This window comes from Alternaria rosae, assembly GCF_020736505.1.
Source record: "Alternaria rosae strain MPI-PUGE-AT-0040 chromosome Unknown BKA58scaffold_4, whole genome shotgun sequence".
Classification (NCBI taxonomy): domain Eukaryota; kingdom Fungi; phylum Ascomycota; class Dothideomycetes; order Pleosporales; family Pleosporaceae; genus Alternaria; species Alternaria rosae.
Window position 1 is genome coordinate 195,054 of NW_025763573.1, and position 25,997 is coordinate 221,050.

The window sequence follows — 25,997 nt, forward strand, 5'->3', positions numbered from 1 at the left end:
TCGCAATATGTTTGGTGCGAGATGTTTACAGCCTTTTAACCGTCAAGTCGTATATAGACCAAGGCTTGGAAGGACGATTAAGCTCACCACCAAGCATCTACACAAGCATCCTTCACTTCCACATTCACTTCTCCACTACCAATCAACGTTCTTTTACAACAAACCCACTTTTCCAACCTTCCAATCTTCAAAATGGTTGCATTCAGCTCTATGGTCCTCGGCCTCACCGCCATTGCTGGCTCTGCCTTTGCCGCACCCACTGCCGATGTCCCTGACTTCGAGCTCAGCCCCGTCCAGGGCAAGAGCCTCTCCGCCCGCCAGGACTACAACCAGAACTACAAGACCTCTGGCAACGTCCAGTTCAGCCCCACCAACAACGGCTACAGCGTCAACTTCTCCAACGCCGGCGACTTCGTCGTTGGAAAGGGCTGGAACAAGGGCACGACCCGCAAGATCAACTTCCAGGGCTCCACCCAGCCCCAAGCCGGAACCGTGCTCGTCTCCGTCTACGGATGGACCACCGGCCCCTTGATCGAGTACTACATCCAGGAGTACACCAACAACGGTGCTGGTTCCGCCCAGGGCACCAAGATGGGCCAGGTCACCTGCGATGGCTCCGTCTACGACATCTGGAAGCACACCCAGGTCAACCAGCCTTCCATCCAGGGCACCACCACCTTCACCCAGTACATCTCCAACCGTGTTAACAAGAGGCCCGGCAGCGGCACTGTTACCACCAAGTGCCACTTCGACGCCTGGGCCAAGCTCGGCATGAACCTCGGTCAGCACAACTACCAGACTCTTGCCACTGAGGGCTGGGGCAACGCTGCTGGCAAGTCCCAGTACACCATCACCGGCTCATAGAGTGTTGACACACTTATGAGGGCCACTGAGTGGCTTGGACAATGACCTGGATCAAGAACTGATTCGTCACTGGCGCAATGCAGTTGACGGAAGAGCTTGGTTGTTGAGGGTTTTCTTGTTGTAGATTTTGGTTCTCTCCGTTCCTTTCTTTCGATTCTTTGGGGGTCTTGACATACTCCTCGCATGTACATATTGCATCTTTTTGCTGGAAAAAATTCACTCTGGTCTGTTGTCTTGAAGACAGACAGCTATAAAATTTGCTTCTTCTTGCTTGTGATGTTTTTTTGTGATGTAGGAGTGAATACCGACTATTGTGCTGCTTTGATGAATGGTACATGTGCCAAATTTCAGCCTTAAGTACAAAAACGGGTATCCTTGAGCTAGCACTTTCGGACATGTACGCTTTTGAGTTTGCGGCGAATGACACAAGATCGACATTTGGAGTCGTATGACAAGAGAATCAGGTGATGTAGACTTCGTCGTAATAATTTCAGGGTATGGAGATCTTGAAGACTGAGGATCAACAATTCTTCTGAATGGAAATGTGATGACGTAATGGTGTACATGCGCCTTACAATGGCTACGAGTATGTGTTCCGTTGGTGGTTGCGCACTCGCGCTGTTCTGCTATATCTTCAAATGCAGAATTAGTGCAGTTTGAAAGGCCTGGGTTCCGTGTTTCTGAACATAGCAGAACACGCTGGTTGATAAATTGCCGTTGTGTCGCGTATGTGCTCGCGGTATCTGCCTTGCGCTTCTTTCGATCCCATCATGTACAGATGCAATATTAGTAGGGCATGTGCACGCAACATACAACCTCGGGAACATAGCCGTCGTGTTTCCCCGAGGGCAGACTCTCTGAAAACCTCAAACCACCACAATCATCGCGCACTTGAAAGTACGACTTCAATCTCCAGCGCGAACCAAGACCAGGTCCCATTCTGAGTCAAGAAGGTGTACTCTTGTTCGTTAAGATGCTATTAGACTCTGGCGCGTAATTCGGTGATGTTCGTCTAACAAACCTCCAATATTAGAACGCGGCATGGTCTTCTCGACGAAGATTCGGAAAGGTGATGCTGAATCATAGTTTCGCATGGACCGGTTATTTCCCATGCTGGCAGTCGATACAATTTTCTTGGTAAAATGCAAAGTCGAAGACGGTGTTGTTGTTGATGACGAGCCTCCAGGGCTGTCGCCCACGTTGGAGAGAGTGGCCCGTGCACCCACTAAAAAAATAAGCGACGTGGGCTCTTGTCGAAATACCTATCCATTGTGCGAACTCCAACGACCGACAATCCAACTCACATCAACACCGTCGTCATGGGTAGGGTCATTCGCAACCAACGTAAGGGTCGCGGCTCTATCTTCACGGCCAACACCCGCCTGAACAAGAACCCCGCCCAGTTCCGCACGCTCGACTTCGTACGTTCGCCGCCCGCACAATCGCGATATTGGACACACACTGGGATATGAGGGCTAATGGGTGCAGGCTGAGCGCAATGGTTACATTCGGGGTGTCGTAAAGGAGATCGTCCACGACTCTGGTCGTGGTGAGTACCCAGTCCGAGTATTGGACATTGGGCCATTTTTAACGATTTCGTGAACAGGCGCTCCCCTCGCCAGGGTCACCTTCCGCAACCCCTACAAGTTCAAGCAGAACACCGAGACCTTCATCGCCAACGAGGGCATGTACACTGGCCAGGTCAGTCGAAATACCCTGAGCCGCAACAACTGGAATCATGTCTAACATTGCAAAGTTCATCTACGCCGGAAAGAACGCTGCGCTCACCATCGGCAACGTCCTCCCCCTCGCTTCCGTCCCCGAAGGTACCGTCCTCACCAACGTCGAAGACAAGAACGGTGACCGTGGTGCGCTCGGCCGTACCTCCGGTAACTACGTGACCGTTATCGGTCACAACCCCGATGAGGGCAAGACCCGTGTCAAGCTCCCATCTGGCGCCAAGAAGGTTCTTCCCAGCTCATGCCGTGGTATGGTCGGTATCGTCGCTGGAGGTGGCCGCACAGACAAGCCTCTCATGAAGGCGTCGCGTGCTAAGCACAAGGTATGTTTTTTGGTCGTGTGTGGATGAGCGCAACCACTAACATCCGACAGTTCGCTGCCAAGCGCAACAGCTGGCCCAGGACTCGTGGTGTTGCCATGAACCCCGTCGACCATCCCCACGGTGGTGGTAACCACCAGCATATCGGTAAAGCCTCGACCATCTCCCGGTACGCCACCCAGGGTCAAAAGGCCGGTCTCATCGCCGCGCGGAGGACAGGTCTGCTCCGTGGTACCCAGAAGACAAAGGACTAGAGTGGTGCTTTGTGATCTGGTGGCGTTGGTCTACGACAGGAACGACAAAGATGCGGTCGGTTATTCTCTCCATACCTCTATATGCGGGTGGCCGGGCGTTATAACGAAATGGAAACTTCTCGGCAAGCTAGGCTTTCTTCTACTGTGGCTTGCATGCATGATAGGTTCTTAGGGAATGTGATTCCGAAAAATGCATCTGGTCTGAACTTCTGATATCGTCCATCATCTATTGTGTTTGTGTCTTTGCTGTGACGTTACGGTCTCATATAAAAGCCGTTCTATCAATGAGTAAATGCGCCTAGGTTTTCATACCACAGAAGTGCATGCCGTGGATTGAGTTGTGGGAATGAAGGTTGTTACAGATCTAAGACACTCACGCTCCGCCCATTTCCACATCGCCATCTCTGTCGTCCGCATCGCTCTCACTGCCGCTTCCACTTCCACTACCCTCATCCCCGTCTTCCTTGTTCTTCTTCCTCATCCTGTAGTCCATGTCCAACACACGATAATGTTTCCTATCATGGCCCAACACAACAATAACTCTCCTGCCCTTCCTGCCATTCACAACCAACTTCATCGGAGTAAAGCGGCCCTCAAAGACATGTTGCGTGTGTTTCTGAATCAACTCTCGCGTCAAGGATATTTTGTTGCGTGGCGACGGCGGGGGTGTACCTTGCGGGAGGAGATGTTGCTGTAGCGAAGTATGCGGAAGTGGTGTGTAGATAATGAGAGGGTGCTGGTGAGGTACGTCATTGGCGGCGGGTGTGTACGCTAGGGAGACTATGACGTTTGATAGCGATTTGTCCTCCAGGGGTAGCTGCAAGAGGATGAGGAGGAAGGAGTCGTCTGCGAACTTCGCGTCGAGGATCTTGATGTCTTTGGTCGATTGAGAGGCGGAAGAGAAGTCGAGGGTGGAGATGGCGTACGCGTGTATGTCTCTCTGTAGGTTGGATATACTCTGTGCGTGCAAGAGGCGGTGGATGTGTAGGAGGGCGGGTGAAGACGGTGATGAGACGGCGACGTAGGTACTCATGCTGTCTGAGGTTGATGATGGCTGCATAGCGTTAGTACTTGTGACTGCTCAAGCATTGGTGATGGAAGGAAATAAAGCGGCATACCTCAAACACCATTCGCATATCCAGTACGCTCATATCCCCGCCCTCGCCAACCTCTCCAAGAACAACACCAGAGTCCATCTGGATATTGGCTTCTTGCCACCTGCTAATTTGCTTGAGCAGTCCCGTAACCCCTGTGCTCAAATGCCCAAGAACATGTTCTAAGCACAACGCCTCTTCTTTGAACGTCGCACCTTCCCTCAACAACTCAATAGCCTTTTTCGTATCCTCATAGCTCGCAGCCTCCCGAGCCTTGGCTTTACCATCCAGTTGCGCCTCTGCTCTGAAGAACGGCGTAACATCCGACTTGGTAAGCCCATACTGGATATACGCCAATACTTGCGAAACGTCGACCCCCGGGTCGCGCTGTTCCATTTCAGCTCTAGACTGCGAGTCCAACTCCGTAGCCTCGAAGTCAATGGTAAATCTCAGCCATTTACTGAAGCTGTGGAACTGTCTCTTCTCTTCTGATGCGTACAACATAGCCGTGTGCGCGAGTAACCGCATATTCTTCAGCGTCTCCAATAGCGACGAGAAATCAGTCATTGGTCCACTGAAGATCCAATCTCGATCGTGGAATTGCGCAAGTCCACGTAGACGCGAGATGACGATCGAGCAACGGTCAAGTGCTGGGATGAGGTTCTCGTGGAGCAAAGCGAGAAGCGTGGTGAAGGAGGAAGTAACGGTGTTGTCCCAGCGTTTATGACCTGCTTCTGCCAGTTCGTCGACAAGCCATTCTTTGAGAACGGGATGGCAGTTTCCTGTGCATGCTGTGTGGAAGAGGTTTGTCACGAGATCACCCAGTTCTTTTTCCTCGAGTGTTTCGCTAATATTCATCATGAATTTTCGGGGTAGGTCTTGAGCGTGCTTGAAGAAGGCGCGGACGCGTTGGAGGGTTTGGGTGATGTAGAGGAGAAGGTTCTGGAGCTGTGATGTCTTTGCGGCAATGAGGTGTAGATAGATGCCTGCGGAGGGGATGAAGTTCAGTGTCAGAGGGATGTAGGCGATGCTCTTCTTTTGGGGTGAAGTGGTGGATGATGTCTGCATCAAGAGGCTGTGTGTGCAGCTGTACGGATGGCTCGTGTGCAGTATTGGCGTGCTCGACATGTTCCAGGATCTCGGAAGCTGGACGTTGACTGTTTCGAGTGAATCGTATATTGAAGGATGGACGGTTCCGCTATCGGTCAGTCGAATGAACATGTCGACAGAGTTGTGGTCTTTCAGATGATGCGAATGCAAAAGCGAGTCCACCTCAGCTTGCGAACTGAACGCTCCAGTATCCGCTTGTGAGACGCGCATGAAGGGTAATGCTGGTGCAAGGGGAATTGCGGGGATTTTGGGTAGCACCGACTCCATATCCATCATAGCAAGCTGATCAGGTAGGTCAGGCGCGATATCCAAGGTCTGAAAGTCTGGCTGTCGCTGCAGAAAGTCCTCCAGCGTAGTATCATCCTTGAACGCATCCCATTCCTCCGTCGTCGGATTGCCAAATACATCAGTCTTTGCAGGCGTACCGCCATTAGCATTCTTCGGCTTCAAGCCTGTCCGCTTCTTCACAGTCTCCACGTTGATGAAGTTCAGGCCCCAGCCTATGCACCTTACCCTGGCAGGAGCCTCTTCTTCTGTCATGCTACTAGTGGCTCTTTCGACTTCCGGCAGCATGACGTCCTTGTGCGTGACCTTCCCCGTCTCGGCACTCACCAAGTCCGTGCTTCCATCGCTCCAACTGACCGCGATACTCTTGCCATTGAACTCCCATTGCAGCGCATCGACGCGCAATTCCTCGCTCTTCCTTTTTAACCCAAACGCTCTTTGACCATTAATTCTGTAGACGTCGAGGCTCTCCTCATCGGTGACTAGCGCTATGAGATCCATGGTAGGGCAGTATGAGATGAGATGTGGGTGAATCGGGTGCAGTAAGATCTTTTCCGCTTGCTGCAACAGCTGCCGCCCATTGCTCGAGTCGGTCGTGGTCATGGCTGTAGGTTGTCGGCCCCAAAGGCCGTTGCTGAGGAAGTCGGTTTGTGAGTTGGGAATGATGGTTTGTTTGTGCATATGGAAGTCACGTTCTAGACCAGATCTGCCTAGCGCGCTCGCGCTATCACGTTGTTCAACACGATAAGAGCCCGGAACTGCAGGAATGGATAGTAAATCGTCTTCAGCATGATATCGTGCGAGATACACTTCTTAAGGAGGTAGGTAAAGTACGTGGCATGTGAACTTGATGCCTCATAATTGAACATAAAAAAGATTTGCAATTCAAGTGCCAAAGAAGAATACCATCCTTCCTCTATGCCTTCTGGGTATACATATCATGCTATCATAGTACAAGTACAAGTGGCCGGCACCTTGATCCGAGGCGCCTGTTCCACTACCCTAAACCCCATGTTACAAATTTCACCTCAAACGCCACGATGCGATACAATGCAATTCCGCAAACCAGTCGTGTCCTCAAACCAAGGACTTGTCTCCGTATGTCTTGAGACGCCCTAAACTGGCAAAAGCCTGTACACATCGACTTCCCTCGTCGGTCGGACTGTTCTAACGGACTGACGAGTTCCTCTTCGGTTGTATCGACTCTTTCTGGACGCGCCCTCTGCCTGTGCCACTGAGTCTACCGTTCAACCTTGCCTCCTCATCAAAGCTTGTTCGTTTTGTGTTTTGACCGCCCTCCAACTCATCGTCGCTGTCGGCCAAATCTCCAAGCTCGAACTGGTTCTCAACGTCGTAGTCATGCATCAGCGCGCTACGGTCGCCAGCGTCCGCATAGCTAGGTCTGCCATCACGGATGACACCAGTCGACTGTCGCTCAAACAGTTCTTCGCTGCGCCGCGCTTGCATACTGCGTCTTGTAGGGAACCCGGATATGGCGTCCGAAGGCGGGCCGTCGGTGAAACGCGAGCCGAATGCTTTGCTGCCGTTGGGGTCTTCGCGTGAAAGGTTCAACAGATATACGCCGGAGAAGATGATGAGGAAACCGCAGAGCAGGGAAATGGTATTGACGGCAGACGTGGTATTGAATCCTTGGAAGAGGAGGCAGGATGCGACGAGGGTGCAAGTCGTGAACATGACGTAGTAGAGGGGGTTGACACTGAAGTGGGTAGTTAGCACTCGTTGGTGAAATTGAAGGGTACATAACGTACATGTTTGTCGAGAACTGGCTCAAGGCCTTATTGAAGTAGTTCATCTGTGTGAGAATGCAACCAACCACCAAAATTACGAAGACGTATGTGGAGGGGTGCGTGAACTGGTTGTTGCCCGCAAACGTCATCTTGAGGGCGATGCCAAAGGCCTTGATGAACATGATGGAGACGGAGCCAGCGGTCGAGCAAATAGAGAGGTAAATGAGCGGGTTCTTGCGACCGTACTTGGGCGCAATCTTGTAAATCATGAAGATGCAGAAGACGACGCAGAAAGCGCAGTAAAAGAGGAACCCTAAAAACATTACGTTAGTCTTTGTTGTAGCCTGGATGAGAAAAGCGCGCGTAAACGTACCTGGCTGAAGCGCAAGATTCAAGATCTCCTCAACGGACTCGACCTCTTTGTCCGGCGGCGCATGTAGCACGATGATGACAGATCCGATAAGACATATTGCGCAGCCAATCTTGCCCAAGAGTCCTAACTGTTCGTCCAGGAAGTATGAGCCAAGTACCGCACCGATGAGAACTGAGAGCGCGCCGAGGGGAGTCACGAGGATGGCGGGCGCGAAGGCGTATGCCGCGAAGTTGAAAATCTCGCCGAGTACCACTGTATGCCATCAGTCACGCACACGGTATGGTATCGCGTGTGCACCCACTCGTTGTTATGCCGGCCCACCACACGGGGTTCTGTAGGTATCCAAAGCCGTCGCCGTTGAAGCCCTGCTTCTCCATCGAGGCATTGAGGCCCTTCTTCGTAATGACAAAACTTGCGCCAATGGCTAGTGACGAGCTCACGGCCAGCATGAGTCCTACATATCTATCCTTATCGTCAGTTCCTCGGGCTTCTCATGCAGAACGGCGTGCCTTGGCGCAACGTACTTGTCTTCGACCATTTTGCCGGTTGTTGTAGGTCTATGCGACCTGTCTTGTTTCTTTGCGGCCAGGTAATATCAATATCGATGGCGCTGTGAATGTGCGCAGGCGATAACAACGGGCGCGGGTGTTGTGAAGCTAGTGCGCGGCGGTTGACGTTGGATTGCGCGGACTGGGGTTATCGATAGGCGTTTGTGTCGTGGCCTGCCGAGGAGGAAGGAAGGACGCCAGTCGAAGGAGCGATGATGCGCAAGCGCCGAGTTGACTGACTGACGGACGGACTGACTGACTGACTGACTGACGAACTGCGACGGACGATAGATATGATATGCAGGTGCGATGGCAGATGCGACGGAAGAGGTGGTGGGTTGGGGATGCTTGCGCAAGAAGCGATTCGCGTTTCACCAAACGCTGTTCCTGTGCCGAGCCAAGGATCAAGTGACTGCAACAAAGGTGGGCGAGACGTCTAGACGTGTCGAGGGAGCAAGCGAGCGCGGGGAATCTCGTGACCAAGGGCACGATTCAGCAACAATGAACGAGGGTGAGAACGAGTGCAATGATTCCGCACAGTGTTGTGATGATTGACTAAGATGCGTGCGCGTCTTTCTATCGATAACCCGTTTCCCAACAAGGTGGCGTGCCGTATCGGTCTCGCCAGTGCCATGACCCCAAGGTTTCATGGCGGCTTGCGTCTTACGCAGGGGCTTCTTTTTTAGCTTCCCCTGTCCCCGTCCTCGCGCTTCACCCACGCTAGAGTTAGAGCCTGTCGATCTCCTCGTCAGACAAAGACGCGGCATTCCATCCTGCAATATCTAGCCGCAAATATAGCTATCAATTTTCCCTTGGCCTTGTGGCCCCCATCTCTACAAGTGTCAAGTACCAGGAACAGCTGTGTGTGGAGTCAATTTGCCAATAGTGCGGTCTCCAGCTCAAGTGCTGCGCCTCGTAATGATCTGCTTAGTTTCCTCAGGTGCAACCAAAATAGCATACCTCGTAATCGCCTCCCCACAATATGCAATCGACAATGGTTACGTCGCTGTACTGATCGTGATTGACATAACAATTCACCACCGCGGTATGGCTAAAGATCATTCTGTGCATGTGACTTCTTGATTCAGGCTCTCCCACTCAGGGTTGGAAGTGCCTGGAGTCCCTTCAGGGTATCCTGAACTTCGACCTAAAACATCGGGTATATGGCTCGGGACAACTTGAGATTCCACCTTCTCCACCACCAGATCCCCCATCCACCCCAGAACATATCATCCTGACCCCCGCATACTCCAAAAATTCGCGCAGAAGAAAAAAACAACGCCAAAATTGCATTCCCTGTAGTGGCAGGGCAAAACGCAAAGAAAACGCGCAAGACGACGCACTCTCTTACCTTTTGGTAGCCATGTTCCTCCATAAGGTTTGGTGTCCGGCGGCGCGCGCTGCATGGTCGGACCTGTTATTAGTATACATCATATTAGTTCAAGAGCGTAATGGGTCGAAGAAAGGGCGAAAGTGAAGCTGCTTGTTAGTAGAGTCGAAAACCCCGTAGACTCGGAGGACGGTGGGCCTTCATACTCTGGGGCGCTTCGCGTCTGGTGCAAAATAGTCAGCGCATGAGTGCTTACGTGCAAGGGGCATCATCTTACCTATAGAGTCAGATGCAATATCCGCTCCATGCCCAGCCTCGTCGATGGATCGCTTTTGTCCTTGTGGGGACACATCATTGGCATCGTTAGACGAGGCCGTTGTAGGATCTGCAGCCGAAGACGTTGCGTTCGCAGTCTGTCCAGCCACACCGTCCTCTCCGTCTTGAGCGTCGGCGTATCCATGTGCAATGGCCGGCTTCCCTAGGCCATCTTGAGCCAGGTCCGGTTCGGCGTCCCACTCGGGATTGTTTTCTAGATCCAGGAAGTCGTCCGTACCGTTCAAATCGTTGCCATCCGTCACATCGGCGCCAGCAACATTAAACTCGTCTCCGTTCATAAAGTCCAGATCTGGCTGTGGGTCCAGATCCTGGTACTCTTGGTTGGCGAAGTCTTGGTTAGTGTCGCCGTCGTATGCGTCTGCACCATAGTCATCTGTTCCATCCGCTTGAAAGTCCTGGAAGGGGTCTTCTTCGTCAAAGACCTGCACGAAGTCCTGGTACGACTGCTCATTGTCGTCGTTGGCTTCAGTCTGATCATGTACTGCTTCGCCATGAGGGTCTTCGCCAGCTTCCTCAGCGTTCTCGGCGGCATCCTCATTGTGGCTGGTCGAGCCTACAGTGGAGCCATGTCCATCTGCAATGGTCGATTCATCGTCTTGGAGCGTCGCTGACGAGGGCGAGGGGTCACTAGCGGAAGCATCTTCAGCTTCCTTGACATCCACAGCAGGCTCGTCCTCATCGTCACTGTAGTCAATCAAGTCATCTTGCTCCTGCAAGCGAAGGGCCTCCGACTCGGCGTCGGTCTTCTGACTCGGCTTGGGACTCTCTTGCTGAGGTTGCTCTACAACTTCCTGGGGGTTGGCGGATACGTCACTAGGATTAGCAGCTTGCACACTGTGGCTTTCTTCAGGGGCCGGTGCTTGCCCCTTTTCTGGCAAATGTACAACCTCAACGTCCTCGCGCTCTAGACCCTCCACACCATCACCCTCTTGAGCATTCTGCCCAGTGGGTTCTTCGTTTTGATCGAGCTCATTGTAAGAAGCATGATCGGCCGATGTGTGCTCCACCTCCTGCATATCCACTCTCTCGCCGTCATGTGCCTCCTGCTCATCTTCTGCTTCGTTGTGGTTATCCTCACCGTCGTGAGCCTCTTGCTCATCTTCTCCTTCGTTGTGATCGCCCTCGCCGTCATGTTCTGGTGCCTGTGCTTCAGCATTCGCAGACTCTAGCTCCTCAACAGGATCGATTGTTTCTCCTTGCTGTTCGCCATACTCTTGGTCCTGCTCCCGGGTGTCCCACTCAGTGGGCTCATCACTCGAAGCTCCAGCAATCATGCCGGCGAAATGTGTCTCACCAGCGATGACGGCAGCCTCAAAAGCGGAGTAGCCGCTTCCTTGGTCGGCATATTTCGCGATGTCTGAGAGCAGAGTAGCGAAGCGTGGTCGAAACATCAAAGAAATATAGAAGGAGTCTGGGTTGTTGTTGCCATCTTGTGCATGAAGCGAACGGTAATATCCCACAAGACGCTCAAGCGAAACAGCTACACATGCCGTGTTGTCTTCGAAGATTTCCAGATTCTGCAAGTGCTCGAATTTGAAGCCGATCTCTGTCTCGCTTGACACATCCTCACACAGTGACATACGGCATGCTTGAAAGAGGTCTGACAAACTGGCCTTCGCGAGCGAGATGTCCTGAATGAGCCAGTCTCCACTGTTGTCGTAATCATGCTGCTTGAAAAGCCAAAATTCTTCGCCATGGAAATTCACGGTGACAGATGGAAATTCAAATGAGTCACTGTCATGATGCTCACTGTCATCAGCAGTAGCTTCTTGATCATAGCCGTGGTGTGTCGAATCTTGATCTTGGGTTTCACCATCTGCATGTTCTTCCGGGCCTGGCAACATGACACCGCCGTCACCCTCTTCATTCTGACTGTCTTCTTCGTTGTCGTCGACCGAATGCGGGCGGGGCGAGGGTGCAGCTTCATGCGCCGCTGTGCGCGTCGGGCTGTGATCAGCTGCGGGCTGAGGCTCTCGATGCGGACTGGGCGACTTGTTATCTGCAGGCGTGGGAAGTAGAGCTTGCAAGTCAGCGGGTATCTCATCTTGCTGTTCAGTCATCTCCTCGGGCAGTTCATCATGTGCCGCCTGCGCGTCCGAGTAATAGCTTGCGTAGCTTTCGGTTCGCAGCCACGGTGAACGTAGCTCGGGGTTGTGGTAGTCATCGCCCTCCTCCTCGGAATAGTCAATTAGGTCGTCATCTTGATGCGATGTATTGGTCTGGATCGGAGGAAGGTCGACTGCGGCAGGTTGCGGTGACTGTATGGGCGGTGCGACAGGCTGGTCAACGACTGTGACGCCTTGATCTTCCTGGAAGCTATACTCTTCCTCAATCACGTCTTCTTGGTCGACCATGAAATCGTCCTGCTCGCCAGGTACGGTTTGAGAACCCATGTCGTTGACCGAGGCTGCATCATTCATGGACATCTCTTCGTCCTGGGCCTGGGAAGGCGGAGGGTCGAGATCTAAGTCGATGTCACCATCGTCGAAGTCGATGCCGCCATCATCAGAATGCAGATCCATGTTGTTGTTGTCGTCGTCGTCGGCGGTTGAGAACTCGAAACCTGGTATCGTGTGTGCTGCGGCAGCCATGGTATGCGATTAAGGGTGTAAGAAAGGCGTTTGCAGGTGTTGGTTTGTCGGTCGAAACGCGTCGAACAAAAGGAGTGTGGGAAGCGCGTCACAGCTGGGGGCGAGTCACTTGGTGAGTGGCGATGCGGCAAACCGGGGTTTGTGGTGAGTGCGCAGCGTCGCTTAGAGGCTAGAAGAGCATGGCGATGAGTTTCGCACGGGGTTTACGATGGTGAGAGCCTGTACGCGGTGAGGATGAGGAGGCTTGTCTGGAAATTGGACAGAGGAAGCACGGTGGTGTTCGCGCTAAGATGGGAAAGTGCTTTGGCGCAAGCGGGCAAGTGGCAGATGCTCGGATGGTTTCACTTACACTTGACGCGGATGCACTTTGTAGTTTTGGGGTGTTGCTGCTCGTGACGGCGCAAAATATATCTCGCGAGGAAAGGCGGGAGAAGTAATCAAGTTGCAGCTTGCAAATGCTGTCAAACAGTCCAACGGAGGGGAAGCCGCGTCAGTGAGGATTTGCCGCTAGGCAGACGGAAGCTGCACGTGACTACAGGTGTCCACTTTGGAACCTCCAGGTGTTGCGACTGGTGCAGTTGGGCTGGCTCAGTGACCTGTCCAGCTCGAGTCCTGCTTTTGATACAGTCGTGTCGTCTTCGTGTTTCTTCGTACTGGCTGCATCTTCTCACCCCCCGTAAACACAAAAGGCGGAATTGTGTTCCTTAGCAACTTCCTGACGGACAATATTCCCCTCCACTTTCGACAACGCGGCCTCAAGTCTAGGGACATTGTTGACGAAGCCTCCACACTCCACACAGCGCCGTCTACCCTTGCGACCTCGTCCAAATTCTAGAAACGATGGTATGAGACTACACACAACACAATTGGTTGCGCCTCCCTCTACAACACCCAGCTGACGAAGCCAGGTGGTCCTCGCAGCTTCGATATGCACCCGAGGCGGCAAGGCGGTCGTCTCCCGCCAATTCCGTGAGATGCAGCGCTCCCGTATTGAGGCCCTCCTCGCATCCTTCCCCAAGCTCGCCGATAGCGGAACCCAGCACACAACCTGCGAACAGGACAACGTGCGCTACGTATACCAACCCCTCGACGAACTCTACATGGTTCTGATCACCAACCTACAATCCAACATTCTGCAAGACATCAACTCGCTGCACCTGTTTGCGCAGGTTGTCTCTTCGATATGCAAATCCCTCGACGAGCGCGAGATCCAGAAGAATGCCTTTGAGCTTCTTACTGCCTTCGACGAGATCGTCACGTTGGGTTACAGGGAGAACCTGACCATGAGCCAGATCAAGACCTTCTTGGACATGGAATCGCATGAGGAGCGCATCCAGGAAATTATCGCACGGAATAAGGAGCTCGAGGCGTCAGAAGAGCGAAAGCGCCGGGCCAAGCAGCTCGAGATGCAAAGGAAGGAGATGTCAAGATCCCAGCGAGCAGGTGGAGGCATGGGAGGCGGTATGGGCAGTGGCATGGGTGGTGGCATGGGCGGTCGTTCACCTTCGTATCCTGCCTTCACGCCCAGCGTGCCCACGACCAATGTCACCGACACATACGACAGCTACGAGGCCGAAAAGAAGAAGGCCACCAGCAAGCCATTGGCTCTGGGCAAGAAGGGTATGCAGCTCGGCAAGAAGAACAAGACCAACAACATGTACGAGCAAGTCACTGGCGAACAGGCGCCAACAGAGGAGGAACCGCTCGTCGCGCCCAAGCCATCTGCCCCCGCTGCAGTCGCTCCAGCAAGCGCACGCCAATCCACTTCGACCGATCGCGAAGCCGTGCACATCACTACCAACGAGACCATCTCCGCCCGTCTGGATCGTGAGGGTCTGCTCAAGTCCTTCGAAGTCAAGGGCGAGATGCAACTCAAGATTACCGACCCTTCCCTCACCCAAGTCAAGCTCGACCTGGCCACTGGTGACACTCGCGGCGCACAGCTGATGACACATCCCAAGGTTGACAAGACAGTCTTCAGGAACGACAAGGTCCTCCAGCTGGCCGACACAAGCAAGGGCTTCCCCTCAAACATGGGCATTGGCGTCATGAAGTGGAAGCTGGCACCACGGCCTGACGATATCTCCGACCCTCCCATTACCTTCCGCGTATGGGTCGAGGACTCAGGCAACATGTACAACATCACTGTGGAGTACGAGCTCACCGGCGGCGACTCATTGAAGGATGTCACCGTCACCATCCCATACCAGACCGACGAGCCCAATGTTTCGAGTTTCGACGCCGTATACGAAGTCAGTGGTGACAGCATTGAGTGGAACATTGGTGCCGTAGACGATGCAAACAGCTCCGGTAGTTTCGAGTTTGAGGCACAGGCTGGCAGTGATTCCGAGTTCTTCCCTATGAACGTACGGTTCAGCAAGGCTACACCATTCGTGGACGTCGATGTAAGTCATCTCCCCCCCAGATCTTGTAAAACGTCAAAAGCTAACAAACATCGCAGGTCTCCTCTGTGACTCTTCTTTCCATGGGCCAGGAGATCAACTTCTCCAAGGACGTCAAGTCTGTTGCTGAGAACTATTCCATCTCATAGAAGTCGGTATTATACGCGAAAGGTGGTAGATTGGGAGGGTCGAAGAGTTATTCGGAATGTCTCATCGGTAGCTCTGACCTCTGGAGAGGATAAATCAGATAGACGAAGTGGAATAAGAAGATTTGCACTGATCACTGCACTTTACGCCAATTTCGAATTTCGCCCAACCAGTGAACTTGGACGTGAACATTGTAATCATCACACACAGAGTTGACTATTTTCTTCTGTTGATGGATGTTTTGATCCATTCTCATCACCTTGCGATGCTACTATCTACTATCTCAAAACATCATTCTGTATCTATTTGTTCATGCTGTCTTCATATCTCCTCCAATCTCGCACAGCGAATACAACCGAAGGTCGTACATCTGTTTGTGTGCGTCTTATATCATCGATTCAAGTAAGCCTCCCCTGTAATGCGCTGCTAAGTCGCTAGATAATCGCATCGATGGTATCTGAAAAGAGGAAGAAAAAAAAAAAAAAGCTGAATGCTGTACATGGAAAAAGCATATCTGGAAAGGCGAAGACAGAGTGATCTATTCGGCCGTAAAGAAGCTGGAAGAAGCGAAAATATCGCGAGAAGACATGCGCAGGTAAATGTTGCGGACGCGGTGAGCTGTGCATCGATGCCATAACGTACGTGAGTGTTAACGCAGTGCGTCTCAGATAACAGCATCGCCCAAGAAAGCAAAGTCCTCCATAAGCGCATGCACACCACTCATCGAACCCTCCCTCTGCACACTAATCGTGCGCTGCATGCACTCCGTCTCGCCAACGACCGTCGACTCCGCAAGCGTAGTCTTGCTCGTAACGTCATGCTCGGGCAGACTATACTGGAAGCCAAGTCCAAAGCAAGCCGCTTGGCGCCGCGACGAGCGCCGTGACGACGCGTCAGAGTGTTGCGTCTCGACTTTGAAGAGGTCAGAGCCGAAGGTTGAGATGCGGAGTTCGTTGAGTTGGGGTGGGGTGGAGAGGCGGTAGGGGGATTGGACGCCTTCTTCTGACTCTTCCTCCTCGTTGTCTGTGGTGTCGTTGGACATGGTTTGGATTTCGGGGACGGTGGAGGTGTGTTTTGAGGCCGATGCTTGCCGGGGTGAGGCATACGAGTAGTGGATTAGTAGGCCTTGGGGCGTGTCGATGTCGCTGTCGTTGCTGGTGAGGGAGCTGAAGGTGGGGGAGAGGACGACGTCGTCATTGTTGTCCGAGATGGGTGAGTTGTAGCCAATGGAGTCGTTGCTCCAGGTAGAGAAATGGCTGCGTGCTTTGTCTTGGAACTGCACGCTGAAGTTGTCGAGACGCTCGTCGTCTTCGTCTTCTTCGAACTCGTTCTCTGGTTCGTTGGCTGGTAGTTCACTGATCGTGACTTCGTTGCAGGCGTAAAGTGGTGCGGGTATCAGGTAGCGAGGAAGGGCCGGAAGCTCTTTGTCTAGCGGCGACTGTCGAAGCTCTGTGCTTTGAATGCCACCATGGCTTGATGTAGGTCGTTCATTCGACATAGGAGCACCGAGGAAGGTCGACGGTCGTGAGAGTACAGGCGCAGATGGGGTGTCATCCTCCACCACGCGGTCCTCCACTTCGAAGTCTTGTTGAAGCTTCGGAGACGAAAGCCAAGGATCATTAGAGAATAGGTAATGTTGGGTTCGTCTTGTGTCGCTAGAGTTAGCACGAAGGCGACTTTGCTCAACCTTGAACTCGCTTGTGATCACAGTCGAGGGAACGTGTGAGCGGCGACGCCTGACAGCGCGCTCATCAGCGGTGGGCAGCTCTGCAGGTCCAAACAATGAGTCGTGAACGGGATCAACAGGATGTGATGCCAGCGGGGAGAACTGCCTTCGGATGTTCGGTACTGCGCGGGATGCTGTTGTAGTGGGTATATCCACCTCTCTGATAGACTCGATTGAGGGTCGGTACACAGACAGCGGGATGAGGTTCAGCTCTTCTCCTCCACTGACAAGTACTGGCGCACTGATGTCTAGCTCTCTGGTCTTTGATCCGCTGCGATTCCTCGAAGCTGACCGTTTCGATGCCAATTTCTCTTTCAGAACCTTGAAGTCCGGGAAGATGGGAGTTGACGGCATGTAGGGAGATGCTGATGCGCTTCGGGCATGGCGCACTACATGTGGCGACAGTAACCCATCTGTGGGTGGATGCGTCGCCGATTTTGGGGTCCAAGGCGAAGGTAGAGGCAAAGTGTAAGCCTCGCCACTACTACCTGATCTTGAAGGCAGTAGGGGCCTTAGGCTCGCAGGTGGTACTGGAGTCAGATACCTATCTTTGGGGTCGCGTGTGAAAGCGGAAGAGGTATCTGAGATGCTGCGGCTGTGTCCCCCTTCGCGAGGCACATCCAAGACATTAAGGCGCTGCCCTGGCAGAAGAGGACAGAACGTCGTCGACTCTTCAGAAGGATTGTGGCATTCATCATCCTCATCAACCTTGTACTGTACATTGTCAATAAGTAAGTCGACCCTGCAGAGTAGCTAACTTACGTAGTACCAGTAAGTCCCACCCATCTTGAGAAGTCCGTCCCGCTTGGGTGTTTGGTGGTCCAGATCTCCGTCGCAAATGATATCGGAAAAGGTAAAGCAGCCTTTCCAGATATTTCGGCCCCCGCGTACGTCGAGTTCTAGTGGATATGGCCGCGAAAAGTTGTCCCAAGATCCAAGTAAAACTACACTGCGCAGTGCAGCTGGGCAGTGACTTGATGCAAGAATAAGTGACTGCCTTAGAGTGAGGCACAGAGGGGGTAGACATACAACAGAAAAGTGTGGAGCGTAGTGTTGTCCATGGCCATTATGTCGGGTTAACCTAAGCTGATAACAGCAAGGACTACCGGCGTTGAAGCGCGTATGCGTCTAAGCCCTGGCCACCTCTGATGTGTCGCATAGAATCGTGGGTGTCAATTATAGAAGTGCATGCAGGTCGGTGAGTTGGATGTTTTAGCCTGCTCCTTCTGTATGGTCGCGTCGGCGAAAATTCCAGCAAGTAGGTGAATGATTGGTGCGCAATAGCAAGCGTTTGAAGAAAATGCTGAAACTGGCCTACTGCGCGTATGTATGATTATGGCGAGGTTGACCAGGGACGTCGCAGTCCGAGGAATCAGATCAACTCGGAGAATTTTGTGAAGCAAACAGAGGCTGGATGTTTTATGCAGCTCGTCACCGGCAGACAGTGAATGTTGGAGTGTGGAGACAGAGCCTCAGTCGCGGTGGTTCAAGATTGGTCGAATTGGCGCCTGTGGATGGTGTTGGTATGTAGTGTGGGAGGATGCAGCCTCAGCGCTTAGCATAGACGTTCAAATCGCTGAAATGTCGTTTAGGTGAAACACGGTATCAGGAGGGGTCCAAAAGCGAGTGAATGCTGTGTAATTTGGCGTATGAGAAGAGAAGAGACAAATAGATGGGTCGCAAGTCAAAGATGTAGTTCGGTACTAGTCGGGCAGGAACCAAGCGGATGACAGCCACTGGCGCTTTCTTGCTGTGGTAGGGAAAGAGTAATCGTGAGGGAAGAATCGGAGATGCAGCTGAAGAGTTGATCCCAAACACGCCAAATGCGAGGCGCATTATTGGGCTTATGTCATGGGCTTCATTGGCCGCCAACGCTGGCCGAAGAGGAGACACTTCAGCTCCTTCATTTCCTCAGCCGTCCAGTCCATCTGCGAAGATTTGGAGTGAGCTGGGGACCGTTGCAGAGTAAGGGACCGAACCGCTAGTTGCTGTTCTCCTCACTTGACAAGACCGGCTGACCAGCATCATGCCGCGCTGCAGTTTCGTAAAGGGACCGGATCTTGACATCGTGGGTTCAGGATATCGGCATCTCGTTTTCGGGAGCAGGAAGCAGATCGCACGGTAGCTCCAGTTCCCCTGTCGTAAGCAGCCAACGGCATGCCAGACACGACTCGATTGAGCGCGCGGTTACTGCTGCGACCGCCACACGGCCGCTTAATTCGCAGGCCCCTGACACGATCGCCGGAGAAGATGAAGCGACCCACTCACAGCCCTGCTATCTTCCACGAGGGCTTCTGCGCTAGATTCCTTCAGCTTCCTTGGTGCATGCAATCGTTCGAGCATGGCGCATAACCAGGTGCTGCATGGCTGTCGCTGCCAGGGGAGTTCGTCGTCCAGATCCCTTCTCCGTACCTTGCAACAGGTATCCGGTGCGCGAGAGAGCGAGGAAACCACCTGAGCACCTGAGCACCTGCCATCGCGACAAAACCAGAATTTAGTGCGACCCACTGGGCACCGAACTCTTCGAACCAAGTTTTCGCAGAGAGCGTCACAATTCCGACACAGCTCCTAGCGCCGGTTGCGGCACAGCCTTGCAGATAGCCATCGCCAACCATGGTCGTCGGAGAGGTGCTGCATGCTTTGGAAACCCCGGGGCTGGTTCCTAGCGGCATCGGTTACACCGCGATGACGGCGGATGAGCTATCAGTTAGCGATATACAGCAAGCGAGCGGAAGTTGTTTTCTTTGCCGCAGCGTATACAAGTTTCAAAAGAAGGGTTATGCAGTCATAAAAGGTCTTGCTTATTCCATCGCAAAGGGTTGGTGGCTGAAGGCGGCGTGTCCAGGCGCCGCCCGCATGCAGGCCAAAGTTTGAGCAGGAACCAGCAACGTGATACGACAGTGATGACTAGCATTGCATGTGAGATATTTGACAGGCTTTCAAAGCTTTGCACTCCCCAGCGCATGCATGGTGCACGTATGACCAGCATCTAGTCGTACCATCAAACCCTCCTCCAAGCCCAAGCCTACTGAAAACTGGTTTCGAGAATCTCTGGCTTGCGCTCCTCTAAATCCAGAATCATCTGTCCAAACAGCCCGTTCGCCCATGAGAACCACTGCCTCGTCCAGTCGCTCTCGTTGAAGCTGTTGATACTCTCGTGGATCAAACCCAAGCCATCTGTACTGCTCACAATCTGGGCTAGCTCGTTCACGATCTCGCTCTCATCATCGCTCGTGAAGATGCGAACAATGGAAGCCATCGGCCAGGCCATACCCGGTCCCTGGTGCGGCCCACCAATGGCGTTGATCACGGGACCTCTCATAAAGTAAGGGTTCATGGAGCTGAGCACGAGATCGCGCGTGTTCGCATACGTCTCCTCGTTGACTGGATACTTGAAGAATGGCGCTGAGAGGAGACCCGGAATGTTGGCATCGTCCATGATGTTGCGCCCGCCGAAGCCATCAACCTCGAATGCGTAGATCTTGCCGTATACTGCGTGGTCGACAGTTCCGTGGGTCTCGATAGCGTTGCGCACTGATTCCGAGAGCCCGGACATTCTCTTCGAAAGTGCTGCAGAGTTTGTACCATTAAGTTTGCCCATAATCTCAGCTGTTGGAGCGAGGTATGAGCTAAACATCATGTTGGCTGGGATGTAGAGCTGGTAGATGGTGGCATCGTCGCTCGGTCGGAACGCGCTCCGGATCAAGCCAGTCCCGTTGGCAACGGGGTTACCGATTCCGTCGTTTGCAAGAGTCTCAGTCGCTCGGGTAGTGGTTCGCTCCCACGTATATGGACTCTGCAAGACTGCTCCGTCTGCACCATAGGTAGGAAGCATCATGTCCTCGGCCACATCCAGTACCGCTTCGACAGCTTTCACCCACTGGAACTTGCCAAAGAATTCGACATCTCCGGTGGCCTCGTAGTAGTCGGCAGATATTTGCAAAAACGCTGCGAGCGAGTCGAGCTCATACTTGCATTCAAATACGGTGCTGTTGTCATACTCAGGGAAAACGATGTCTTCGTTGGCGGAGTCGTTCTCTGCCGGAGGGACACCGCTTTCGGCAGGCGGTTGGAACGAGTTGCAATACGGTGCGGCAAGTAGGTATCGTGCCTGCAGGTTGATGACTCCCCGGTACAAGCTGGCGATTGAGTTAGGGTCGCTGCTGGCGTTCAAAAGCGGCAGGTAACTTTGCAATTGGTTCGACGAGTCTCGTAGCCACATCGCATTGATATCTCCCGTAATGATGAATGTCAGCTCCTCCTCTGTGTTATTGGCAGCGTAGCCCTTCCATTTGATGGCCGTGTCGAGCGTGTTGGGATAGGCGTTCTGGAAGAGGCGGTACAGGTCCGGATCCTTGATTACATGTTCCATGCGCGCGACAGTATCCTCTAGGCCTTGCGATTTGAAAGTTCGACATTCTTCGGACGGCCGTTGATAGGCAAGCTGGTTTTTGCCGGAACTCAGAGGTTCATGAACCTCCAACGCGTAGTCCACGTATTCTGGGCATTGCGCTGAGATGAGCAACGGTATATTGGAGAGCGCACCGAGAACCATGAGGTTGCGCATCTTGTCGGATGATAGTAGGGCAGTCTTGAGGAGCCAGAGAGAGGTACCGAAGACAATGTACAGCGAGGATCACTCTGGAGTATATGTTCGGGGCTATGACGGCACACATGGATCGTCATGGTCACCGACTGTCTTTGCTCCATTCGCTGCCTGTTACTCCGAATGGAGGTACCCCGCTTATGGATCTGGTGAGCATCGACGGCTTGGCAACGGATGCAACATTCACTGAAGCTATTCGATGGACCCACGAGGTTGAAAGCACGACGACGTCATTTAGCTCGTGAGCCGGCCCGAACGGTCAGCGGACTGGAAATTGGAGGTATTCAGAAGAAGAAGGTAGTAAGGCAGCTCACGGACGAGACTCCAAGGCTGTAAGGTGTCTGTCAACTGACTCCAACGCAACAAGTGCCGGCAATTTGCGATGTCATAGCTGGGGTGCATGGAGCTTTGACGATATGCGGGGTGGCTGCCGCACCGACACCTGCCAACGAAGACAACTAATTTAACCACACGTATCTGAGTTTGACAGAAAAACGATGCTCGAATAAACTTCTTGTCATATTTCGTAATGAGAACTGAATTCCTTCTGACAGCATAAACACAGGAAATCTTGAAAAGCGCTCTGTGACTACATGCCACAACAGGCTAGCGCGCCTACCCCAAGGAAGTGGACCGAACCTTGGAAAGAACGCTGAGCGCTCAACGCTCTATCACCAGCCTTGTCAAACCTCTGCGCCTCCCCATATTTCCTCCATCACGGCCTCCGCCTGGAATTCGAAACTTACCTGAATTTTACTTGAACTCTAGAAAGGTAAATGATGAGTGTCAACAGACGCAAATCAAAGTACAGCGCACCCTCTACATCTGCCTCCGTTCTCCGATCATGATAGCATGTCTTTGCCCAAGTCAAGCCCATCTTGAGACGCAATGGTAGTCTGATAGCCTCAATCGGCGCGCGCGATAACAGCCGCACTGTAGAGGCTAGAGAGCTCGATGCCACATGAAGCTTTTGTCTTTTTTTGGTACAGTTGCAAGAATTTCTTCTTTGACGAGCAATCCAGAAGAGTACCGTTCTTCACCTAAACGACTAATCGGACTAGCATGGTTCGGGCATTAGCCTACGGGCTCTAGCTCCAGTGTACCTGTATGGAAGAATGCTCCACTTCCAACGTAAAGTAATCTTCGTCCCGTGGTTAGTTCATTCGTAGAGCGGAAGCTTGCGGCTTGTTGTCCAGCAGCTGATAGCTCATCGCCGACCCAGGCACAGATAAGCCCCTAAGTGATACAGACAGTCCGGACTCGAGACAGCGTTCCATTAGACTTTCAGACCCCTGTGCATATCATTAGACGACTACAAAACTAATCTGTGGCTTTACTCAAAGTCGTGGGCATCTCTCGGCCGTTCGGAAATACGGAAACCAAGTCATCCGAATAGGCTCCAGTGACCCAATCCGTCTTTCGTGCTGACATCTGAGTCGTGTCCATGTTCGGGAAACACGGTAGGAAGGCACCGATACCCCTTGCACGTCTTGCGATGATGTCTGTCAAAGTCACAGGGGTGTTATGGTTCGGTGCCGTTCACAAAGATGATAGAGTGAATAACATGCACTGCATTGTTCGGAACACTATACCAGTCGTAAAGCGGAACAAAACTCTTGGAAGCTTCCACTCTACCCTTATGGAAACCATGTCCCTGGAACCCACCTCAGAGCTATCTATCCGTCTCGGACCACCCCGCTTCCCCGGGTGTTGACAATATTCTGACCGTTAGGTGAACAATTGCCCCTGTCGATCGGTAGCTTCGTAGCCACTTCTCTTCGATCGTGAAGTATTTGGAGCGGGAAGGGTTAGACGAGTGAAGTCCGTCAGGCCGGGAGTGATGGTTGATCCGTTCAATGCTTCTTATCACCCAAACAAAATTCCGATCGTCTCTCATGAGGTCTAATCCAATACAATTGCAAAAGCAGTGCCTCTCGGTCATTTTGTAGTGTCGTGTCGCTGGTTGTCCTGTTGTAGGGCCTTACGCCCTCTCTGGCCGCATGTGTTGCAGTCTTTCTTCGGTATCCACCTCGACGAGGTGAGAGGGTTGCTCGTTTCCTCATCCGTATGTAGTGTTGCTGCCGCTTATTCAGGTCAGTTCGAGGAAGCATTCGCAAGTGAAGCGACGTCATCTTACCTTGGACTCATCGGTGCGTGACCCAGGTTGGACTGATAGTAGGGCTTTGGCATACCCAGCTGGGGTAGCTTGCGCCAACTTCGTTCCCGAACCTCTCTCATATAAGAGTCTTGCTCTGGGCTTCTGTGGAAACGGCTTGACTCGTCTTCAGGTTCTCCGCCGTAGAACCGGTAGACAGCAAAGCCACAGCAGACGAGCGCGCCTGCTCCGAGGATAACGAGAAATATGATGAGGGCTGGGGCAATGTCGAAGCCCATGTTGCCGTTTCTTTTCTGAAGATACATTGTGACTGTGGAAGGAGGGAGTATATGACGTGATACAAATGCTTGTGCGACGGGAGCGAGTGATATAGGAATGGAGTAGTATTTGCTGTGGTGACACGCTCACGATCAACAAAGGTAAGGCAGACAGTGAGCCTAATGCGCGGAGGTTCCGGAAGATGCAGGAGTGACAGTAAAAAGACCGAGGGAGTGGTCAGCGTTGCGCTGACGACGACGAAATGGTATGGTGTGATGCGGCAACGTTCCACCGACACCGAGTTGCGAGACCCTGCGTGCCACGATCACTTACCTATATACCGTTACAGCTATCGCTTCGGGAACCGCAAGGTCTTCCAGATCGTGCATCTGATGCGAACCAAAGACCCAATCGGTTGCTAGGAGGATGCGACCCTTTCACCATGCTATTGGCTGCGTCACATATTCACGTGTCTGGGCAGCCAGTAAAGCTGCGTTACCCCACCCATCGACCACGTCTAAGACCTGTTGGCACTCGGAAACGCGTAACACCCCAGCTTCGTCTGCTGCGTAGACACGCGTGGAAGTGTCGTCTCCGGACTGCCCGGGGAGGCTATGTTGACTAGAAGGTTTCGGACGTGAACTTGGCCCGACTCTTGGAGCCTTTGGTTTCCTTAGCTTTGTATACTGCGATATGTCCTCCTTTTTCTTCTGCCTCTGGGCGCAATCTTGATGCGAATATTTCTGTCTTTTGGGGCTACGAATGTGAATGGCCGCTGGAGAAGCCTGTGGTGGTGCGGTCTTACTTAGCCTTGGTGACGCGTCATCCGCACCTTCCAGGCATGCCGAGCGCCAGATTCCCCACCTCCTGAGGCCAACAGTGAGGGCCTCAGTCTTCTTATATGAAGATGCGACACTCAATGACGCAAAATCCGCTCCTGGACGATGCGCATCGTTCGCCGATCCTGAGGCACGTCAGAGCGACAAATTTAGCATAACAGCGATGACGTCGCACCGTCCCTCGCGCTCGCCCTGACGATCCCTTGAGCCCAAGCTTCTTCCACCTTCGACATCCTTCTAGTCCTCCTCTTCAACGCAGACGCGCTTCCTTCAGTAGCAGCACATGATGATATGCGCTTCAGCAAGGGCGGACGCGGTCGTCGTGCGATGAACGCAATGGTTCCAAGGCCCCCAAGCGCCAGTCGCGCAGGCAACGTCCATCCTACCTGTCGCAACAAGAGAATCTTAATGGGTTCTCTTATCAAGAAAGATAGTCAATGCTACCTTGCTTCTGTTGAGTCTCCAGGTTAATCTGTTTTGGCCGGACACACACCGAGCGACGAAACTCTGGACCCCATACTGGTATTGCACATTCACACCAACAGGCCCTCCAAGGCTCCAGATTAGGAAATCAACAATCAGCCATCAGCGAATCCACTCTTCGGATCAACATCAAGAGACGGCAGTGCTGGGCAGCTCAGGGCTTATAGAATCGAGGATGCATCGTGGTAGAGGGAACGCCTCTGCAGATGAGCTGCACTTTGTGTGACCTGAGACGTTTCAGAGATGCACGCATTGCCAGCCTGTGCAAGAGTTGCATCGCCACAAAGTGGGTTGACGTTCGGGTTTGCGGCCCGTGATTAATCTATATACATTAAACGCCCTGTGGTTTTGACGCCACCGGATATAATCGACTCGGATGCAGCAACACTTGCAGCAACACTTCAAGTGTTTCCAAGACCCCACGGGGTATTAGTTACACTGCATTTCGGTAGCTGTAGGGCTTACATGACTGCCGTAGATCCGTGCTGGTTCCCGTAAGCCGCTGAGTTGCTCGATATCGGGTATCGCATCGCCACTCGTACATAGTTGTTGAGCACCTGAGTATGCAGCTTGACACATAAACAACAATATTTCTCGTTGAGTCCCGTCAATACACCGAGAGGTCCACATCGCCCAGATTTTAAGTAAACAAAGTACCACAACGTCGTGGCTGAAACTCGCACGTGGTTGGTGACTACCCGGACGGCGGCAGTGGCCGCAGCCGAGGATAGATTGCCCATCACCACTTCAAGGACAGCACTGCGTCTCATATATTAATACTAGAGTCATTGAAATTCTCCTAGCCTATCGCAGTGGTTTCACGCCGTC

General features: G+C 52.7%; 9 protein-coding genes across 9 annotated transcripts; 3 read left to right on the forward strand and 6 right to left on the reverse strand.

Moving 5' to 3' along the window:
• On the forward strand, window positions 1-871 carry BKA58DRAFT_140417 (endo-1,4-beta-xylanase B precursor). Its single transcript, XM_046164572.1, has one exon. It carries the CDS (start codon window positions 193-195, stop codon window positions 862-864), a length of 672 nt encoding a protein of 223 aa, XP_046025763.1. The 5' UTR covers window positions 1-192; the 3' UTR covers window positions 865-871.
• A 1,267-nt stretch (window positions 872-2,138) lies between these two features.
• On the forward strand, window positions 2,139-3,390 carry BKA58DRAFT_381522 (translation protein SH3-like domain-containing protein). Its single transcript, XM_046170019.1, has 5 exons — window positions 2,139-2,285; window positions 2,353-2,413; window positions 2,471-2,565; window positions 2,621-2,926; window positions 2,977-3,390. Exons 1-5 carry the CDS (start codon window positions 2,184-2,186, stop codon window positions 3,175-3,177), a joined length of 765 nt encoding a protein of 254 aa, XP_046025764.1. The 5' UTR covers window positions 2,139-2,183; the 3' UTR covers window positions 3,178-3,390.
• Window positions 3,391-3,550: 160 nt separating this feature from the next.
• On the reverse strand, window positions 3,551-6,167 carry BKA58DRAFT_410368 (anaphase-promoting complex, cyclosome, subunit 4-domain-containing protein; the record flags this gene model as incomplete). Its single annotated transcript, XM_046172212.1, has 2 exons — window positions 3,551-4,231; window positions 4,296-6,167. 2 exons carry the CDS (start codon window positions 6,165-6,167, stop codon window positions 3,551-3,553), a joined length of 2,553 nt encoding a protein of 850 aa, XP_046025765.1.
• Window positions 6,168-6,809: 642 nt separating this feature from the next.
• On the reverse strand, window positions 6,810-8,532 carry BKA58DRAFT_140496 (magnesium transporter NIPA-domain-containing protein). The gene is made up of 5 exons (XM_046164573.1): window positions 8,312-8,532; window positions 8,089-8,249; window positions 7,788-8,039; window positions 7,436-7,727; window positions 6,810-7,383 (listed from the first exon to the last, which is right to left on the reverse strand). The coding sequence occupies exons 1-5, from the start codon at window positions 8,323-8,325 to the stop codon at window positions 6,834-6,836; spliced, it is 1,269 nt and encodes a 422-aa protein (XP_046025766.1). The 5' UTR covers window positions 8,326-8,532; the 3' UTR covers window positions 6,810-6,833.
• A 1,214-nt stretch (window positions 8,533-9,746) lies between these two features.
• Window positions 9,747-12,982, reverse strand: BKA58DRAFT_140536 (uncharacterized protein). The gene is made up of 3 exons (XM_046164574.1): window positions 12,942-12,982; window positions 10,219-12,761; window positions 9,747-10,143 (listed from the first exon to the last, which is right to left on the reverse strand). The coding sequence occupies exons 2-3, from the start codon at window positions 12,590-12,592 to the stop codon at window positions 9,866-9,868; spliced, it is 2,652 nt and encodes an 883-aa protein (XP_046025767.1). The 5' UTR covers window positions 12,593-12,761; window positions 12,942-12,982; the 3' UTR covers window positions 9,747-9,865.
• Window positions 12,983-13,433: 451 nt separating this feature from the next.
• BKA58DRAFT_140551 (uncharacterized protein) lies at window positions 13,434-15,308 on the forward strand. Its single transcript, XM_046164575.1, has 2 exons — window positions 13,434-14,997; window positions 15,054-15,308. The coding sequence occupies exons 1-2, from the start codon at window positions 13,567-13,569 to the stop codon at window positions 15,141-15,143; spliced, it is 1,521 nt and encodes a 506-aa protein (XP_046025768.1). The 5' UTR covers window positions 13,434-13,566; the 3' UTR covers window positions 15,144-15,308.
• Window positions 15,309-15,676: 368 nt separating this feature from the next.
• On the reverse strand, window positions 15,677-18,203 carry BKA58DRAFT_140568 (uncharacterized protein). The gene is made up of 3 exons (XM_046164576.1): window positions 17,897-18,203; window positions 17,630-17,840; window positions 15,677-17,581 (listed from the first exon to the last, which is right to left on the reverse strand). Exons 1-3 carry the CDS (start codon window positions 17,932-17,934, stop codon window positions 15,806-15,808), a joined length of 2,025 nt encoding a protein of 674 aa, XP_046025769.1. The 5' UTR covers window positions 17,935-18,203; the 3' UTR covers window positions 15,677-15,805.
• A 1,512-nt stretch (window positions 18,204-19,715) lies between these two features.
• On the reverse strand, window positions 19,716-21,570 carry BKA58DRAFT_140581 (uncharacterized protein). Its single transcript, XM_046164578.1, has one exon. The coding sequence runs from the start codon at window positions 21,432-21,434 to the stop codon at window positions 19,893-19,895; it is 1,542 nt and encodes a 513-aa protein (XP_046025770.1). The 5' UTR covers window positions 21,435-21,570; the 3' UTR covers window positions 19,716-19,892.
• A 1,962-nt stretch (window positions 21,571-23,532) lies between these two features.
• BKA58DRAFT_438309 (uncharacterized protein) lies at window positions 23,533-23,867 on the reverse strand (the record flags this gene model as incomplete). The annotated part of the gene is made up of 2 exons (XM_046173578.1): window positions 23,533-23,557; window positions 23,611-23,867. The coding sequence occupies 2 exons, from the start codon at window positions 23,865-23,867 to the stop codon at window positions 23,533-23,535; spliced, it is 282 nt and encodes a 93-aa protein (XP_046025771.1).
• Between the last annotated feature and the right edge of the window lie 2,130 nt (window positions 23,868-25,997).